This window comes from Lissotriton vulgaris, chromosome 8, assembly GCF_964263255.1.
Source record: "Lissotriton vulgaris chromosome 8, aLisVul1.2, whole genome shotgun sequence".
NCBI lineage: Eukaryota > Metazoa > Chordata > Amphibia > Caudata > Salamandridae > Lissotriton > Lissotriton vulgaris.
The window spans coordinates 482538350-482558084 of NC_141696.1; the positions used below are offsets into that span (position 1 = coordinate 482538350).

At 49.2% G+C, this 19735-nt stretch overlaps 1 protein-coding gene across 2 annotated transcripts in view; it reads right to left on the bottom strand.

Moving 5' to 3' along the window:
- LOC147697215 (E3 SUMO-protein ligase RanBP2-like) overlaps positions 1–19735 on the bottom strand; it is an 852038-nt gene that overhangs the window by 810223 nt on the left and 22080 nt on the right. For both annotated transcript variants that reach the window (XM_086934289.1, XM_086934288.1), the window contains exon 2: positions 365–432. In XM_086934289.1, coding sequence (XP_086790415.1) covers positions 365–432 — 68 coding nt within the window. The remainder of the gene's footprint in view (positions 1–364; positions 433–19735) is intronic.

The following is a 19735-nucleotide window of genomic DNA, read 5'->3' on the forward strand; positions in this document are numbered from 1 at the left end:
GATTGCAAGGCCATTCGATAAAGGGGTCATAAAGGCCATTCCAGAGGTTAAAAGCATGAGAAATGAATCAGAAGGTTTGGGCTCTAAAGTCTCTGAAGTGCGTTAACCCTAGTGCAAGTAGTTTTCATGCTAGCTATTGTGAACAATGAAAGACTGGGTCATCTCTGCTGGGGATAAAATACTGGTAATGGGTTACTTTATAATACAAACTTGATGACTTTAACGAGATGAGACATTTTGTGATTCGACAAGACCATTTTATTTTTTTAATAGGATTTGTTTTTTTACAAAATATGGTATTTTCTATGATATTTTTGACACCGCCTTTTAACTGAATAACAACTGAAATAGTGAATTACTCTACCTTTTAGCCAGTTCATATTCTTTGGCTTCAAAGTACAGCTTTGCAAAAAAGAATCCCTTCATAGATTTCTAAAAGGAAAAAAATAAAAATTGGTTTTATTACACAACAAAGATATACACATTTCACAGACCAGAACAAAGAGTTTTAAACTATGTCACAGTTAGTGTGTCTTCAGAAACAAACAGTCCGGTATACGTACCTTTCAATTCACATGCCTTTTCGCACATTGAACCGTAACGTATTTGAACAAGTCAAATCTCTACTTGCAAATCCTGCATTTCAAGATCTGAAAGAAAGGGTCTACAGGAAACATCCCGGTCCAGATGAAACTAATGTTTCTCGCTCTCACAAACCACCCATTCAGATATATAATGGAGGTGACAGGCCCAATAGTATTCCAGAAGGTTGGGGCACGCCAGCCCACCCCGATCCAGAGGTAACATCAGAATCTTGTTGGAAAGGCGTGGCCGGGAATTCCCCATATAAATTTCTTGAAGTTGCGCTGAAGGGCAAAAATGTCAGACAGGGTATAGGAGTAGGGAGGGTCTGAAAGAGGTATACAATTGCAGGAAGAAGGGACAATTTAACAGTAGTGATAAGACCCAACCATGCAAGAGGAAGGCCCTTCCATCTGTGCAGTTCCTCATGTATAGCTTTAATGTATCTAGACCAATTAGACTAGGTCCATGTCAAGAGTGTAGAGGTCAGGTCCAGTCCCAAGTACTGAATCGAAACATCGGTCCACTGTACGGGATCAGATGTTTCAACTCCTGGATTTCTGGGGGTTGTAGTTTGAGGTTTAAGGGCGTGGGATTTGCCAAGATTGATCCGGTATCCCGAGGCGTCTTCAAAGGTTTTTAAAAGAGTAGCTGCAGCCGGGAGGGAAGTAGCTGGTGAGGAAAGGGAGAAAAGGAGGTCATCAGCGAAAAGGGAGGCTTAACCACCGATGGGGATACCCCGTATGGCCCGGTCCCGGCGGATGGCAATGGCGAGGGGTTCTACCACTAAGGCAAAAAGTAAAGGGGATAGTGGGCACCCCTGTCTGGTGCCACGGTATATGGGAATAGGGGCAGCGAGGCGCCCATTAAAGTGAATGCGGGTGGTGGGTTTCGCATAAAGGGGCCAATAATCTGGAGATCATCCCCGGCCCCAGGGCCACCCTCTGTAAGACTTCCTTAAGAAATCCCCAGTCCACTCGGTCAAATGCTTTCTACGCATCGAGGGACACTAAACAAGCAGGAATATCTCTGGAGCGTGCTTCTTCCACCAGATGGGCTATCCGACGGATGTTGTCGGCTCCCTGACATTGGCGGATAAACCCCACTTGGTCAGGATCAATGAAACCCGGGAGATGAGGCTCGAGACGGTTTTCCAGAATTTTAATGTAGATCTTAGCGTCCGTGTTCAATAAAGCGATATGGCAATAAGATGTGGGCCAGGAGTGATCTTTGACCGGCTTAGGAATGAGCACTACCTCCACTTCATTCATTGTTGGGGTGAGACACAAACTGGCATTGAGGCTATTAAAAAGATGGAGCAAGTGATCACGGAGCTGTGGATAGAATACCCGGTGGAAAGTGACTGGCAACCCATTGGGGCCCGGGGTTTTACCTACTGGGAACTGTTTCAGGGCTCTAGCGATTTCGTCGTAAGTAATTGGGTCTTCCAGCAGTTTCGCAAAATCAATGGGGTCCCAAGGGCAAGACTCAAGGAAAGCAGAGACAGCTTTGCGAGGGCAAGGAGTATTTGCATATAAGCCCCTATAGAAGTGTTCCAGTTCCAGAGCTTTATCCGCTTCTGAAATGGCCTATGTGCCATCAGGACACCTAGGTTTAGCAATGTGGGCCTTCGCGGTCTGCATTCGGAGGCGCCACGCCAGGCACGCCCAAACCTTGTCCCGCTGTGTAAAATTTCTGTTTAAGAGTGAGTAGGAGGTGCTCCACCTTGTTGGTACGATGTAAGCGCAATTGGCCCCGTAGTTCAGAAAGGAGCTGCTTATTGCGAAGGGACGACTGCAGGTGGTCTTTGCATTCAAGACTTTTAACAGGCAGAATTAGAACTTTTAAAAAATATATATATTTCAAAGAAAAAAATAAAAGAATTGTCCCATTGTCAGTAAAGAAATTAACTGTCACCAGAAACTATGAACTCAAAGTAATAAACAAATAAGGAAAGCTTTTAGATTGAATGCAGAACAACGGTGGTTTTATAATAAGTATCCCAGTTTTCCATTTCTAAAGATCAATACAGAAAGAGAACAAATCTATTTCCCAGCAGAAAGTTGTGCTTCTTCTGACTGACTCTCCATGCTGTCCTTCATGAATTTCAGACTACTAGCTAATAGCATGGAGAATTAGTTAAATAGTTAAGTAGTGTTTTGATAAATTTGGCTGCTTAGTTTGCTAATAAGTGACAGGAATCAAAATATGAGTGAATGTTAATTAATATACCATGTTATGACTCCCATTTATTATCAAAACACAAAATAAATGTGTATAAATACCAATAGGATGGCCAAAAAATAAATATGAATAAATACAGACATTTAAAAAATATATATACCACAAAACCGGGAGTCCTATTTATTAATTATCATAAACAATGTATGAATAACCTAAAGAAACTGTAATAGTATTACTGCTGATCTTGCAATGTGGCCGAGTATTCCACGGTTTTACCTGTCTCTTTGGGGTAACTCTAAAAAATGCTGTGATGTTTCTGTTGCAAGATCAACTTCCGCCTTACATGGCAGCACCTCAGAAACACACAAACTCAACCCACAGCTCCGCCTACATGAAAAATTACTTAAACTTCTCACTTTGATTCATACTTCTTTCTTCCCTCTCTCCATTCCTATCCATCCTCTCTCCCCAACCTTCCTTCATTCATTCATTTACCCATGCACCCAACTGTCCATATACACACCTATTCATCATCACAGTTTCACAGATTTTTTCAACATGTCGAGTCAGGAATCATAACCAGCGGGTGCGCTATCGCCGCGATTGCTACCCCACACCAAACCAGAAGCACAGACTGTCCAGGGATACTGGCCTTCCCCTCATCTAAATCAGTTGCTGGTAGCGGGACCAACAAAAGGTGAGTGCCCTGGCATAAGAGTGTCCATAATGTGGGGGCTTAGATTCACAGGGCTCAGACAGTAACACCAAATTAATGAAAGGTGCCCTACGAAAAGTTTCACTCATTTGAGGAATGTGCCTTTTTCCACCTTTTCATAGCACAGATCCTTCCCGATTCCTGGAGGGGCACTAAGCAGAACCCTATTCTTTGTCATATATCAGTTCGTGCTTTCATGGCACCATTCAGCAATCAATCAATCAATCAGGCGTTTGTTGAGCGTGACTACTCACCTGTAGGGGTCTCAAGGCGCTAGGGGTAGGGGCGTGCAGGGTTCCAGTCCATCAAGGAGGGGGTCTGTCGAAGAGCCAGGTTTTGAGGTTTCTTGTGAAGATGGAGAGCGATGTTGTCTGTCTGAGGTGGAGCGCAAGGTCGTTCCAGGATTTGGCCGCGAGGAAGGAGAAGGAGAGGCCTCCCGATCAGGTCTTTCTGATGAGGGGGACCACGGATTAGGAGAGTTGGCTGATCGTAGGGTCCTTTGTGGTGCGTGGAATTTGAGTTGGGTGTTCAGGTATGCTGTTCCGGTGTCGTGGAGGGCCTTGTGTGCATGGGTGAGTATCTTAAAGGTGATTCTAGCCTCAACGGGGAGCCAGTGGAGTGTGCGCAGGTGCTGCGAGATGTGACAGTGTTTTGGCAGGTGGAGGACCAGTCTTGCAGCAGCGTTCTGGATGTTCTGTAGCTTGAGGGTGAGGTTTTTGTTTATTCCGGCGTAGAGTGCGTTGCCATATTCGCGTCTGCTGTTGACCAGGGCGTGAGTGACGATCTTCAATGTTTGAGGGGGATCCATTTGAAGGTCTTACGAAGGAGGCGGAGGGTGTGGAAGCAGAAAGACGAGACGGAGTTGATCTGGCAGTGCATCATGCAGTCTGCGTATTAAGGTGCGATGAGAGACTGTGTCAAACGCCGCTGAGAGATCGAGGAGGATGAGGGCTACGGTTTCTCCTTTGTCCAGTAGGGTGCGGATGTCGTCTGTTGCAGCGAGGAGGGCGGTTTCCATACTGTGGTTTTTTTCTGAAGCCAGATTGGGAGGAGTCGAGGATGTTGTGCTCTTCGATGAATGTGGCGAGTTAGCTGTTGATGGCTTTTTCGATTACTTTCGCTGGGAACGGGAGCAGGGAGATGGGTCTGTAGTTTTTGAGGTCGGTGGGGTCTGCCGAGGGTTTCTTCAGCAGGGGGTTGACCTCAGCGTGTTTACAGTCGTCAGGGAACGGTTGATGGAGTGGCAGAGCATGGGTGCGATGGTGTCGGAGGCTCTGTTGAAGATGTGGTGGGAGCAGGGGTCTGTGGGGCCCCCCCGAGTGGATTGACTTCATTGTCTTCAGTGGTGAGGGCTGTCCAGTTGTCAATCACTGGTTTCCGGGTGTCTAGGGTGGTTGGTGAGGGTTCAGTGTGTTGATTGTTTTCGTCAAAGTAGTCGTAGATGCTCTTGATTGTGGTGGGAAAAGGTGTGGAGTTTGTCGCAAAGGTCTTATGAGGGAGGGATGTCAGTGAACTCGCTGGTGGGTTAGGCGAACTCCTTGATGTTGAAGAGTTCTTTGCTGTTGTGCGCGTGGGTTGAGATTCTGTCTTCAATCGCTTTGTCCTGGTTTCTCTGATGAGTTGGTGGTGGGCATTGGTGGTGGCTCTGAAGCTGTTGTGGGCGTCTGTGGATTTGGTGTTCCTCCAGGCCTATGAGGCAGCAGCAAGTGCGTCTGGACTCCATGTTCGGTGGTAAACCATCTGGCTTTCTTGGTGCGGGTATTGTTGTATTGTTGTTTTTCTTGAGGGGAGCTATGGTGTTGGCGCTGTCAGAGATCAATCTATGCAGGGTACGGGCTGCAGTGTTGCGGTGTCTGCGGATGGTGGGTGTTCTGAAGGTGAAGTGGACGCAACGATGGTCAGTCCATGGGAGTTTGGTTGTGTGGATGAAGGGGATGGAGTTTCCTGTAGGGAAGAGGGGGTCAAGGGTGAATCCTGCTGAGCGCGTGGGCTCGGTCACGATCTGGCAGAGTCCAATTTTGTGAAGGTCGTCCAAGAGGGATGTGGTGTTGGGGTCCAAGTTGAGGTCTCCCAGCAGTATGTAGCTGGTGGATGCTTTGGAATGCGGGGAGATGTCCGTGATGCAGTTGGCGAAGGGTCCAGGGGGGTCGGTAGAGGAGGGTTCCTCAGAGGGTGGCAGTGGGGCTGGCCAGTATCTTGAAGTGAAGGTATTCCATCAGGTCTGTGGGCTCGTTGGGGAGTGTGCTCAGGCGGAGAGTGGATTTGTGGACGATGGCAATTCCTCCTCCTGAGCGGGTGGGGCGGACCTTCCTGGAGATCTTGTATCCCTGGGCAATGGCAATGTCCGGTCCCGAGGTGGTGTTGGTCCAGGTTTCGGTGAAGAATGCTATGTCTGGGGTGGTGCTGTCGAGGAGGTTCCAGATTTCGGTGGCATGTTTGTGGAGGGATCGGACATTGAGGAGGATGCATTGTAGGGTCTTCGGTTCAGTTGTGTTCTTGTGGGCGGGTTGTGCTGGATCTGTGTTTTTGGTGGTGCTGCAGGTGTGCCGGCATCAGTGACAGCTTAAGGATCAGTAGGTGATGGCTGGTGATGCTAGCTTGCAGTTGTCTGTGTGGAGTGCTGCTGGGTCGTTTCATTGGCGGGGCAGAGGTCCAGGGGACCTGACGCTGGTCAGGGCGCAGATGGGCACCAATAAGTAGGGGTCGGGGAGGGCTAGACATCTGGGAGTGGGGGTGGGAGCTGGATTGGTTGGGCTGGAAGTGCTGGGAGGGGAGGAGCCGCGGGGCAGCAGCGGCGGGGGGTGGGGGGAACGGGAAGGAAAGGAGTAGTAACAGAGAAAACAGAGAAACAAGCAGAAACACAGGACAGTGAAGAAAGCAGAAAAAGTGCAGAAAAATAGATTGAGGAAAGAGGGTGAAAAAGGAGATGAAAGAGGAGCGAGAAAAGGGTGACAGAAGTCCACTGGACCAACAGGGATGAGGCGCAGGTGAACCTGCGGGTGGAGGAGGACCTCAAACACCCACACTAGAGAGTGCAGGGGCTGGGGAGGCCTCACTGGATGGTGGAGTTGTGAGGGTGGGAGAGCAATTTCACTGACAGAGTCAGCGGTCACCCCCTTGTACATCAGCCATGTGCATTTTCATAGTACCTTCATTCACGGGAGAAGCTCGTAGGAGACAAACTCATAGACCTATTCACTTATATTCAATACGTTGCCACACTCAAAAAAATAGGCGCATTGTGCTTTGTGGAATTTGTCTTGCTGTGGCTTTATATGTAGCCCACAATTCTCAATGTTAAAAACTGGCTTTTTGTTGTGCAATACTCTTCACAGTATTCTTATTGTGTCGTTTCTGTGCGCAAGAGAAGAACATAGCCCTGCTGAATACCTTTCATTTTAATGCAAATACATTTATTACCTTGTAGGATGTAGGAAAGTGTATCATTGAGTACGATAATTAAGGGGATGGAAATTGGATGCTGCAAAAGACTAGTGGGTCTCCCAAATCAAAAAGAGGGCTAGGAAGTTGCGACCTACAAATGAAAACGTTTAACTGTATACATATTTGCAACCAATACAAATCGTTCGATTTCGCAGGCAGTAGTGTTTTTTACTGCTGCCTGGCATAGCGGGCACAAAGCAGGGAGGGAAAGGCTCATTATTCTAGATGTGTGTATGCCAGGTTTGCATAAACCACAAAATCCAATTTAGATGTAATCAACAGTTTCATTCTAATAAACATATGCCTTGTTTAGTGTGGAAAACTGATCTTTAACATATTTGTAAATGCAATGTCTTGCTTTGTCGTGCTCTTCTGTGCACACACAGGTCCATGCTTATTCGTTTTTTGTCCTCTTGCTATCTTTCGAACCGGGAACAGTATATCTCGATTGTCATGAGAATTGACAAATTTAAGTATCTGAAATGCTCATCCATGGACTGTGTATTGTAGTGTTGCATTGGAGGCCTCATGATAATCAGGTACACAATACTCATGCCCTCAAAAAGCTTGTCTAATTGCATTCTTCTGTACCAAGCGTGCAACCACAATTGGCAAAAAATTTAAATGCCTCATTTTTGGATTCGTAAAGAAAGTACATGCTCTTTCCTGGGTCTTCTCCAGACACAGCCTTAGTGTAGTGATGCTCCTTACAGCAGGGTAGTCTCCGGCCTGGATCATGCACAAAGAGCCGAGAAGTCTATGCATTTGCCGGTGATCAAGAAAGACAAAAGGCTGGGTCTGACCTAGAGGGACACCTTTCACCTTGTACAAGCGAGTCTGCAGTCCAACCCACTCCATTACATTCACCAAAGGACAGGTCTTGAGGCAGTTTAATGAGCAGCCCCTTGCGTACAAAGTATTCAAAAACTTCTAAAAGGAACCCAGTCACCATGGCCTCACCTAGGTGTCTGGATCACCACTTTCAGCATTAGTAATTTAGACAATACACTTCCCTGTCTGGGAAAGATGTCCGTGCTACAATCAGGAGGAATCTAAAGAGATCCTTTTTTGCTCCTTATAATTACGACTCCGGTTTCTGTTTTTACAGATAAATACAGACCGAATCCATTCATTTTCCTGTATGCGTTTATTTTTAAATGTAGATAAAAAACGGAAATTGAATTGCATCTGATTCCAAATGCTGTCAATCATGACTGCTCGGCCAATAGCTGTGCAGACTGACAGGCAAAGGGTTAAAAAATGAAATGAATTTTAGTAAAGAGGCTTAAACAACAGTAGATATGCACAACATTGAAACTAAAATGTTCATGTTTTCATATATGTGCATTGATTTATCATCTGTGGGTGTTCATATCATTGAACCCTAATAGGTGTTCAAGCATGAATGCATATTAATCAGTTACATACATGTGGAAATATATTAGTTTAAACTTCATTTTTTTTCCAAAATCGAAAATAAATATGGGTATGTGCGGATAACATTAGCCAAAAAAATATATACATAAATACAGAAAGAAATGCCAATACAATAAATTCCATATAACTGGGAGCCTTACTTATAATTAATACCATGAACATTCCCAAGACATCCACTCCAGCATTTCCAGAATCTCCTTTTCAATGTTAGCACTATTAACCTATAAATTTTTGCTCACAGTGCTATGATCGGGAGGTTAATGGTCCCTTCAAGCAAAGCCTAAAGCTCTTGATATTTCCTAATATATACGGACATCCATTACTTTATGCTTTGAAACCCTCGCTGATCAGTTGACTTTGCTAGAGCGGTGGTCTAGCAAGAACCATGCAGTAGATGGTCTGTTTGCCAGATTCTAGAACACATCAAAAGTAAATCATATTTCACTATCCTATTGCATAAAATGTACGCTGATACTTTCTAAAATTGAATGCTGTATCAAACCAACCTCAATATTTTTTACTCTGGCTTGAAAACTGATCTTTACATAAAACGTATGATTCTCCTCTACTTCTCTTTCAAATGGCCCTCTCCTTCTCTTCCATCCACTGCATGCCTCCTCTCTTTGAACACAATATTCTCAGAGTCACATGCATGTTTGACTTAATCTCTATGATTGTATGTCAAGAAACTGTCCACAACTCATTTGAAGGATTACAACCTCTCCTTTGTTGAAAGTCACACCCATGCAACCTAACAATGCTTAGTCTCTTCAAAAGCATCTACTAACCCCACCACCAATGCGCATGAATTCACATAAGACCTTCACTATCAATCCTATTATTGTAATCACAAAGAAACAGGAATAACTAAAATGAATGCATGGAATAGTTTGCAGAGGACTAATTCCAATAACTAACAATAACCAATTACACTGGTCTAACCACTAAACTTGGGGTCTGGAGCAGCTTGCTGCCCAGCATAAAGCACTGCAACATGCTATCAAGGGTATTAAGTGCTTCATAAATGCAATTTAAATTACTAATAAGCATGACATGCAGGTATAAAAAAGTCACCTTATTAATTGATACTGGAGAAACAAAGTCTGCAAGGGTTATGGATGAGAAGTTGAAGCACAATCACTGTGTAGCATCAACCCTCCCTAAAGTGGTTGAACAGTGCTACACTGTAAATAATGAGGTACACATACCATAATGTCTGGTAGGCCTTTAGCTGGGCATAATAAAGGACAGGGGCTGGGTTGCTGAGGGAGTGGCGTGCTGGACATCCTAAAGCTTTCTCGCAATTAATTCGGATATTTGATTTATTCTGCTCAAACTATGCCAGTCTTTCTGAGAATATCTCGACAAGAGATTATAGTGTTGCCAAGCTGGACTACGACATCCGTGACACGGTTCTGGCCTTCTTACCATCTGCATGTTGTCTTCACAGGCTTACAGTTTTACATTTTTAGGTTCACAGTAAGAACTTTAAAGAGACGCATGCAAAGAAAAAGCAAGCAACTCTGCAGTGACTATCAGCCCTAGAAACAAATGTTTTGAAACTCAAATAACATACATAAACAGATCTAAAACCCCAGGTGGACAGCACATCAACATCTCTCGTAATAAGTAAAGCTTTTACCCTTTCTAAGTGGGGAAAATGATGTGGGGTCAGGGTAATTTAAGAGACAAACCAACGCAGACAAATCAGTCCAGATATTTTTCTGGTTTTTGGGCTGTGTAATTGTTGGTTAACATAAGTGGGGTAATATGTGGCTTCAACAATGGTGCACATTTCTAGGTCTGAAATCTAGCCTGGAGCGATCATTTACCTTACAGGCAGATAAGGTCAGTGTGGTTACTGGCTGCTCAACAGTAAAGTAAACCATGCACTGAAATTTGGAGGTACACTTTTCAAGGGCAGTCAGGTGCGTTTTTTTTTCATTTCATAGTGAGTGTGTTTTATTTATTATTGTATTTTTTAAAGTGCAAACTAAGCACTGGCCCTTTACTAAAATGTAATTACTGGTGGGGCGTGGCCTGGCGGCGACCAAGATGCCCGCATAGATCTGCGGCGCTCCGTCGGCGATCCTGATGACCCCTAATATCCGGCTTTAATCCTGTAATTCGGCGACACCCCACATTGGGACTGGAGAGATCCTACCCTCCGACGCCTGCGGCCGCCTTCCCGGTCTTGATCCGACCCCGGGAGGCGGAGATCGGCGTGTGCGGCCTGCCAGAGGGAGCTCCGTCTGAGCGGCACCGGCCTCAGGTGTGCAGTGGGCCGAGGCGGAGGGGCGAGACGGCGGCCGCCGGCACTATTTGATCCCGTGGGAAACGACTTGGGGCCGAGTGTGATTCCCCCTATTGCTCGGACCTGGGCGGTGGGCCCCCCCCTTCATCTCTTGCTGCCGGGGGAGTGGGGATGTGAGGAGTGAGCCCGTCCAGCGGTGAAGATCACAGCGGGAGACAGGGCCCATCACGCTGGAAGGCGGGCCCATACCCGGAGAGGCCCCGGTAATATCCTGTTAGCGGACGGTGACTGGGCTGTCCCTGTTGGCCTGCCTGGAGGAGCTGGGAGGGGGGCCTGGGCCCGGGGCCCCACAGGCCGGTGATTGGCAGTTGCGGGCTGGGCGTGGCTGCCCCGGAGGGTGCCCCCCTGGAGTGCTGTTGGCCCCGGGGCCCGGGTGAGCTGTGGTGAGTGTACAGGGAGGAGGCAGAGTGGGTCGCTCGGCGCTGGTGAGTCCCTGGATGGTGGGACATCTGCTCTCTCCCCCCGCGTGGAAGCAACGCGACCAACTGTGCCCCCCCCCCCCTGTAGAGGGTGCGGGGAGTGAAGACCGGACTCGGCCTGACACGAGAAGCGGTTGCGGGACGGCGGGGCCTCCCGCTCCAGAGCGCGGCCCCCCCTCCCCTGAACATCGAGGCAGCGGATAAGACCTGAGGAGGGGGCGAACAGGGGCCCTGGGGTCCGAGGGATCTGCGCCTAGCTGGCCTAGGCTGGGCGGCGTAGGCCTAAAAAAGACTGATCTCGCTTCTCTCCGGGACGGACGGGTGTGAGCAGCCGGCGGTGGGCTAGAGGGACAGGAGGGGCAAGAAACCTACAGCGACCCAATCCAGCACCATGGACAATTATACGGCGGACCCGGGTGGCAGAGGCCCACCCCACCCCCTCTGAGGGGCCCCGGGAGCCATCTCTCTCCTCCATCATGCAGGCCATACAATCTCTGGGCACTGCCTTGGAGTCTAAGATAGACAAAATGTCAATTGAATTAACATTACAGCGGGCGGACTTAAACAAAACATCTGAAAAAGCCGCACAAAACACTGCCGCCATTGCGGACCTTCAGGGGGTCGCTAAAGAGTTGAAACAGCAGGTCCAACAGCTCACGCACCAACAGAGGCAGATGGCGGCGCGGCTGGAGGATCAGGAAGGACGGGCCCGAAGGAACAACCTCAGGGTGGTAGGTGTGCTGGAAAAAATGGGAAAGGCTAGCACGGAACTGTTCTTGAAGACCTCATTCTGAACACCCTGAAACCCAAGAGACTGTCTAAGTTCTTCGTCATAGAGCGAGCTCACAGAGCGCCGATCCCACCGCCGCGTCCGGGGGTCCCACCGAGAACCATCATCGCGCGAGTACTTAACTATCGGGACAGGGATGCCATCCTGCAGGCGGCGAGGAGGCATGGAGATCTGCGGGTAGAGGACGCCACGATACGCTTCTTCCCTGATTTCACGATCAAAGTCCAACAGGAGCGCTGTTCGTTTGACGCGGTCAAGAGATGACTCCGAGAGCGTGGCTTCCGCTACATGATGTTCTTCCCGGCACGACTTAAGGTAGTAGCGGAGGGAAAATCCGTCTTCTTCAATTCACCGGAAGAGGCCCATGCCTGGCTGGAAGATCGCACCCTGCAGCGGGGGGCTCCGGCTCACGAGCGTAGCTGGAGGAGCGCGGCCCCACAGTCCCCGGCGTCGTCGTTGAGATAGACAGGGAGGGCGCGACAGCAACAGGAGAGCCAGCATCATCCAACTCCGAGAAGGACTCGCAGTCTCTCGGCGTCGCCGGACCTGGAGTGAGAGGGCGGACCACATAGACTCGCACTGGTAGGATCCTGCAGAGGGTCTGCGAATGCGGACCCTGAAGGAGGACTGAGAATGGGATAAGGCATCGGCTGGCTTAGGGGGGCTAGCGAGAACGGAAAGAAGGCCTGAACAGGTATTTGTACATGTTGCTAGTTCTCACTTTAATTGAGGGACAGTGCTGGCGTCATGGGAGGCTCTTCTTCCACTATGGGACAATGAGGTAGAAGGGGCGGATCGTCTGACTACTTATCGGACTGTGCAGTGGGGTCGGGGGGAGCCCCAGAGGCTGGACTTGGTTGCACAGCTCACCCCTGAGTTTATCGTTGAAAGGGCTACAGGCGCTCTGCTTGTTGGGGATGTCTGGCATGGTTGGCCGGAGTGGCAGGGTAGCAGGGTGGGGGGTTGTTTGGTGGGGGAATGGGGGGGGGGGGGGGGAACGTTGTGGTTACTGCTCTTTGTTCTTGTATTGTATGAAGGTTTTGACTCCATTAACACACACAGAGGCTAGGTGGGAGGGGGGTGGGGGGGAGAGGTGGGAACTCCCCATTCGAGTCGCCAGGGACAATGGCTAGGTCACACACATCTCAGATGCAGCACATAGACGTCCTATCCTGGAATGTGAACGGGCTACTGAATAAGATTAAACACACTGTCATGTTGCAGTACCTTCGCAGACACACTCCGGATGTTGTCCTCCTGCAGGAGACGCATCTGCTGGGGAACCATTGCAGGGCCCTAGACCGATTTGGTTACACCCTCCGTGCCCATTCTGGATTCACTACTGGATCCAGGGGAGTATGCATACTCATTAAGAACTCCCTGCCATTGGTCCTGGGGTACAGCTGGTTGGACCCCTTGGGTCGTTATGTGGCATTGTCTGTGCAATGGGAGGGTCGCACCATTAACCTTTGCTCGCTATACATACCCCCGAAGCTGCATGCGTCCACACTTCCTGATGTGGGGAGGATCCTGTTAGAAATACCCCAGGGGGTGCTGGTCATGGGAGGGGACATGAACGATGTGATGACTAGAGAGCTGGATCGATTACCGTCTGCATTGGGTAGGGGAGGGGTGAGCCACTTCAGAGACTTTGTATAGGCACTGGGTTTGATTAACCTGTGAAGGACGCATAACCCACACAAGAGACAGTACACTCACATCTCTGAGGCCCACAGGTCCGCCTCTAGGATTGATAATATATTCACACTAGCAGACTGCATGAATCTGTTTAGAGATGGACATCATAAGGCCAGAGGGATCTCTGATCATGCGCCTGTTGGGGTTCAGCTGCTGGGCCCCAGGCGAGATTGGAGCGTACCACCTATGCTTGACTCCTTTCTATTTAAGGACAGAGACTTTCAGGAGAGGTTCCGGGGGAGGGTAGATCAATACTTCGGAGACAACATAGGCTCTGTAGACTCCCCCGGAATAGTGTGGGAGGCATACAAGACTGTAGCCAGAGATTTTGTACAGGCTGAGGTGGGGCGGAGGCGTAAGAACAAACATGCGCAGGTGGAACAATTGGAGTCGGAGCTCCTGGCTCTAGATACCGGGGCGGGACTCACCCCTGAACAGGAGCGGGACAGGCTACATAAGGCGCGCCTCCTCAACAACGAAATACGGGATCTCCTGACGGACCAGGCGCGATCGTATGCACTAGCCACCCAGCGGAGGGTGTATGACCTTGGTGACAAGGCAAAAAAAAAATGATAGCCTGGCTGGAAAGGAGAGACCGAGACCGTAGTTGGGTGCCGCAGATTGAGCATCCGGATGGGTCAGTGAGCACCACCAGCGCGGCAATTGCGGAGGATTTTGCACGCTATTATGAGGAGGTATATCGCTCTCTCACGACGAGGGACGAGCAGGAGTGTCGGGATTTCCTGGCCCCCCTGCAGCTCCCGGTCTTGGACCCTGTAGACAGGGACCTGCTGGAAGCCGATATTACAGTCAAGGAAGTGGAGGAGGCAATGGGGGACCTGCAGACTGAGAAGGCCCCCGGACCTAATGGGTTCCCTGCGGAAGCATTTGGCTGTGTGGCTAGCCGCATGGCGCCTCACTTATGCAGCATGCTCCGTGAGGCGCGAGAGATTGGGCAGCTCCCGAGGGACCTACGATCAGCCACGATCGTTGTGATCCACAAAGAAGGGAAACCACAAGGGGCCTGCAGTTCATACCGACCCATCTCCCCCCTTAACTACGAGGCGAAGGTCTTGGGGAAGATCCTGGCCACACGCCTGGGGCGGTGATCCAGTCGCTGGTTCACCCGGACCAGTCGGGCTTTATGCCCCACAGGAGCACGAGACTCAACCTGCGGCGCCTATTCGGGGTTCTACAGACGGTGCCCGCGCGTCAGGGGGTACCAGCGTCACTGCTTTCTCTCGATGCCCATATGGCCTTCGATAGTATCGAGTGGAGATATACCTACGCAGTCTTGGAGAGACTGGGCTTTGTGGATAACTTCCACTCCTGGGTGAAGCTACTATACACTGGGCCACTGGCAAGGGTCCGAGTCAACGGGACTGTCGCGAGAATTTCAGCTGGAACGCGGCACGAGACAGGGATGCCCCCTGTCCCCGACCTTGTTTGCCCTGGCGTTGGAGCCGCTGGCGCACTGGGTGAGGACGGACCCGGGGGTGTGGGGTATAGACATGGGGGGCGGATGGGAAGAACGCATATCGCTGTATGCCGACGATATACTCCTTTACACCCAACGACCGTCAGAGTCCATACAACGACTGATGGTCATATTACGCACGTTCGGGGAATACTCGTGGTACGGCATTAACTGGAGCAAATCCCTGGGTTATGTTCTGACGGGACCTCAGCCACACACAGTGTTTGGCTGCGAAGGCCTTGTTTGGCGCGCAGCGTTTCGTTATCTAGGAATATGGATTACACCCTCCGACACAGAGTTTTTCCAACTCAATGTGTAGGCACAATTGAACCGCCTGCACAGTGATATACAACACTGGCGAACCCTTCCGGTCTCCCTTATGGAAAGAGCCGTGTTGTTCAAAATGATGGCCCTACCCAGTCTGCTATATGTATTGCAGAGCGCGCCTTACCCGATCCCGGAGCATGTCTTTAGAACGGTGGAGTCGGAGCAGCGCTCATTATTAGAACGGTGGATGTCAGAGGATCGCTCTTCGGAAATTGCAGCGGGGTCCCTATGAGGGAGGTCTGGCGGTACCAGACATCCGCCTATATTATTGGGCGAGGCAGTTGATTAATATTAATGGGTGGGTATTCGCCCCACAGGAGGAACCGGCATATCGGGTGGATCGTATGGCCCTAGGAACGGGCTCTTACATAGCAGCTCTCTACTCCAAACTGCGGTGCGGCCGGTCCTTGCCTCCCCTCACAGCGGTGGTGGTGGGAATATGGAAGCGGGCGACGAAAATGCTTGGATGGAGGGGATGAAGCTCGCGGCCCAAACGCCGTTATGGCAGGGAGACTTCCTTAGGGAAGTGGTGAAACTCTGCGACCTGCGACAGTGGAGCTTAATCGGTATAGATATGCTGGGGGACGTCTGGAAGAGGGGACAGGTGGTAGAATTCACGGCTCTTCAATCGGAATTCCAGATGGGTGATGGAGAATTCCTCCACTATCAACAATTCAAACACGCCCTATCCCTACATCTGACACAGGGGAACCAGGTCCCCGACTATGCCCGTAAACAAATTGCGCCTTACCTATTGAAACTACATCAAAGATTCATTGACCACCTGGGACAGTCTGATGCATCGTCCAGATCCTCCAAGTGTGTTGTCGAACACTAAACCCCTGGGTCAGAGATGTAGATTTAAAGCAAAAAACAAAGACAGGTCCCAATGTTTCAAAAAAATATAGTGTGAGCACAGAGAGAACACCCCACTGACGTAACTCCCAAGGGGGTTCCTGGTTAGCAATGTCCAGTGTACCCACTTCTCATCATCGGTTACTCTCTCTGTGTGGAGTGTGAGAAAAGGTCAAAGAAACGCACAAATAGTGGTATGCAAAAAAACAGTAACCAATGCTACAGTGCACTTATATAAATAGTGTGTCTGTACACATATGAACCCAAAACCAAAGACTAAGAAATAGTGTTTAAAGTGCAACCAAAATGTTAGAAAGATTAATGGTAAGAGTTGCTAGCTTTCTATCTTTATTCTGGTGCTGCAAGCCTTCCAAATTAAAAATGGATTTTCATATACCATACAAGTTCAAAATGCAGACATGTTTCATTGCTATCCATTCAGCAAATTCATCAGGGCAGTCAGAGGTTCTTAGTCATCACACTCATATGTGTATCTAGGACCTGTATCAGAAAGATAAAACAGAACACAGAGGTGAAATCATGACACCCCTAGCCAGGGGCTTTCTACTGGAGGTCACTCTTACACCGCCCATAGATATATGGGCCTCAGAATTACCTTATGGTTGCCACATCCGGACGTACCGGCAACAATGTGTAGGACCCCGTGTCTACTGATCACGTGTCCTTCAGTGCTTTGGTAAGACTCAAGCCCGCTGGAAAAGTAAATATGCGTAAGAAAGACCAATCAGTGATTTGGCGGAAAATATACAGGTTTTTTAATTCGCCACGCACAATCACTGGAAATTCTAAAAATCGCCATTATGTCCTCCTGGCATCATCCATGATTATATGCCCCAGTTACAAAAAGTATAGCCAGCATGCACCACCAACTGTGCAGCGTAGGCAACATTCAATCGAACTTGCCTGATATACCCGCTTTGAGTCGTAAGTAATGCAGGGTAAACAGCGCGTCATATTTACAAGCTTTCCGACCGAACTGACAGTTCGGAGAGTCTACAAACGAGCTTGCCCCATGCGCCCGTAACATTTCACGGACCAGATTGACAGACACCTCATGTCAAGACAATGTCTACCCCGCATCAAGCCTCCTTAAAATGCCTCGTCCCTCCGGCGCTTCCGACTGTCCTGCAACAGGCTTCCGTCGCGGAGGAGTATACGAAGGGGCTCCAGGTCCCGCCCACTACGTGACGTGACAATTTATATACGTGCACTGTGGCATAGAGAGTAACCTATGATGAGAAGTGGGTACACTGGACATTGCTAACCAGGAACCCCCTCAGGAGTTACGTCCATGAGGTGTTCTCTCTGTGCTCACACTATATTTTTTTGAAACATTGGGACCGGTCTTTGTTTTTTGCTTTAAATCTACATCTCTGACCCAGGGGTTTAGTGTTGGATAACACACTTGGAGGATCTGGACGATGCATCAGACTGTCCCGGGTGGTCAATAAATCTTTGATGTAGTTTCAATAGGTAAGGCGCAATTTGTGGAGGAGTGTGGCTCAATGCTTAGAGCGGCAGACCTTGATGCAGAATGCTGGCCAGGGACCAGGGTTCGATTCCCGCCTCAGCGGGTTTCGGGCTTAAATTCCTCTGACCGGATATTCTCGCCTCAGTGCTGATTCTAAGCTTGGGTCCCACGCTGCAACTCTGGGCAATAGCTTGCTTAGTCTCCACAAAGGCCCCCGATGCACAAGGGATGCCTGGTTTCACCATGGGATGCCCAGGAGTGGACACCCCACAAGGAAAAGCCAGGAGGGGTTCCCTTGTGGTAGGAGTACAAGCGCCGGGATGCCTCCGGGTCACTGTTCGCGCTATACAAATATGCCACATTTACATTTACATTTGTTTACAGGTACTTGAGTGGGGGGCGGCCTTACCTCTTTCCCCCTGCACTCCTATTGATGACCCTGACTATGCCCCACTCGAGGATAGGCTACTGTTGGACCCCATGATTGATACGGCCATATCACTTACCTATAAGAAGCTCATTATTAATATCCCTGATATCTTGGGGCCACTGAGGGAGAAGTGGGAATCCGACCTGGGGTTGTTAGAGGATGACGACTGGAATGAGGCCCTGCAGTGTCCCAGGGAGGTGGCGATTCGAGCCTGATTCAGGCTGGTACAGCTGCGCATCCTTCACAGGTCCTACACCCCTCGAACGGTACAATTCAAGATGGGTTACGCAGCGTCACACTTTTGTTTGAGAGGTTGTGGGGAGGAGGGCACATTCTTTCACATCCTCTGGGACTGCCCTAAGATCCATACGTACGGGGTCAGTCTGAAGGATATAATGGAGGAGGTGCTGAGAGTGGAGGTGCCACTGGAGGCTAGATGGCACGTGTTGGGGGTCACGGGGGAGGTTACGTGGCCTAAAGGAGACAAGACATGGCTGGCCTTTGCGAGTATGGTGGCTAAACGAAACATCGCAAGACTTTGGGGGAGTGACTTGATACCGACGATAGAAGAATGGGAGCGAGATATGGACTGGTGTCAGAGGGCTGAGAAGGTCATCTATAACAGCAGGGGATGCCCCAAAAAATGGGAAAAGATATGGCTGGCTTGGAGGCGATATAGGGGGGGATTGGAGGGATACCCCAGAGGCCTCTCCGAACTGGGTCTCCCCCACTGGGTTCCACGGACTGTGTATCCTTGCAACACCCACTCCCTGGGACAACATGCGCCCCGATTGGTAGCAGAGTATGCACACACGGCAGGGGGGAGAAGGGAGGTAGGGGGGAAGATCTTGACCGGGGAGGGGGGTTAGGACAGGGGGAGGGGCAAATTATCAGACCCACTCGTATTTGTTAAGAGCATGTTCTGGGGGGGTAAGCTGTTCCTTTGTCCGCTACTGGCTGGTTTATTCTGCTCATTTACTAAGTAATTACTAATGCACTCTCCTTGCTACCTGATGTGTCTTTTGATGGAGCTGTTATGTTTCAATAAAAAGATTTTTTTTTAAATGTAATTACTGTTTGATATTTTACTGTCTGTGGCTTTAAAGTTTGCCATTCTTGGAAAAAAATATACACTATATAACAAAGTTGCAAAAATAGAGCAGGGACCCTAAGTAGTTGCAAGGTTTTAGGCGGAGGGCAGGTCCTTTATATGGAACACTCAACACCAGACGCTTTGACTCACCTCATATTTTTATTTTTCTGGAAGAGGTCTTAAGCAAAGGAGTAGCAGTGCCATCAACACCGAGCTAGAAAGTGGCAAAGCCTTCTGCTAATGTTGTGTCACATTGCAGTCCTGTCACCAATCTGCCTGCACTTGACCAACTGGAAAGAGTTTTGGTGGCACAAGACACAATGCATCAGTAGCCCAGCTATACTACCACATGTAGTCAGGCTTGCAAACTCATCACAAGATAGTGAAAGCAAACTGGTAGAAGCATGCAATAACATCCTGACTACTGAAGACTGTCAAGTCCAGTGCATCAGCATTTTAAGTATCTTCCATGGCCTTA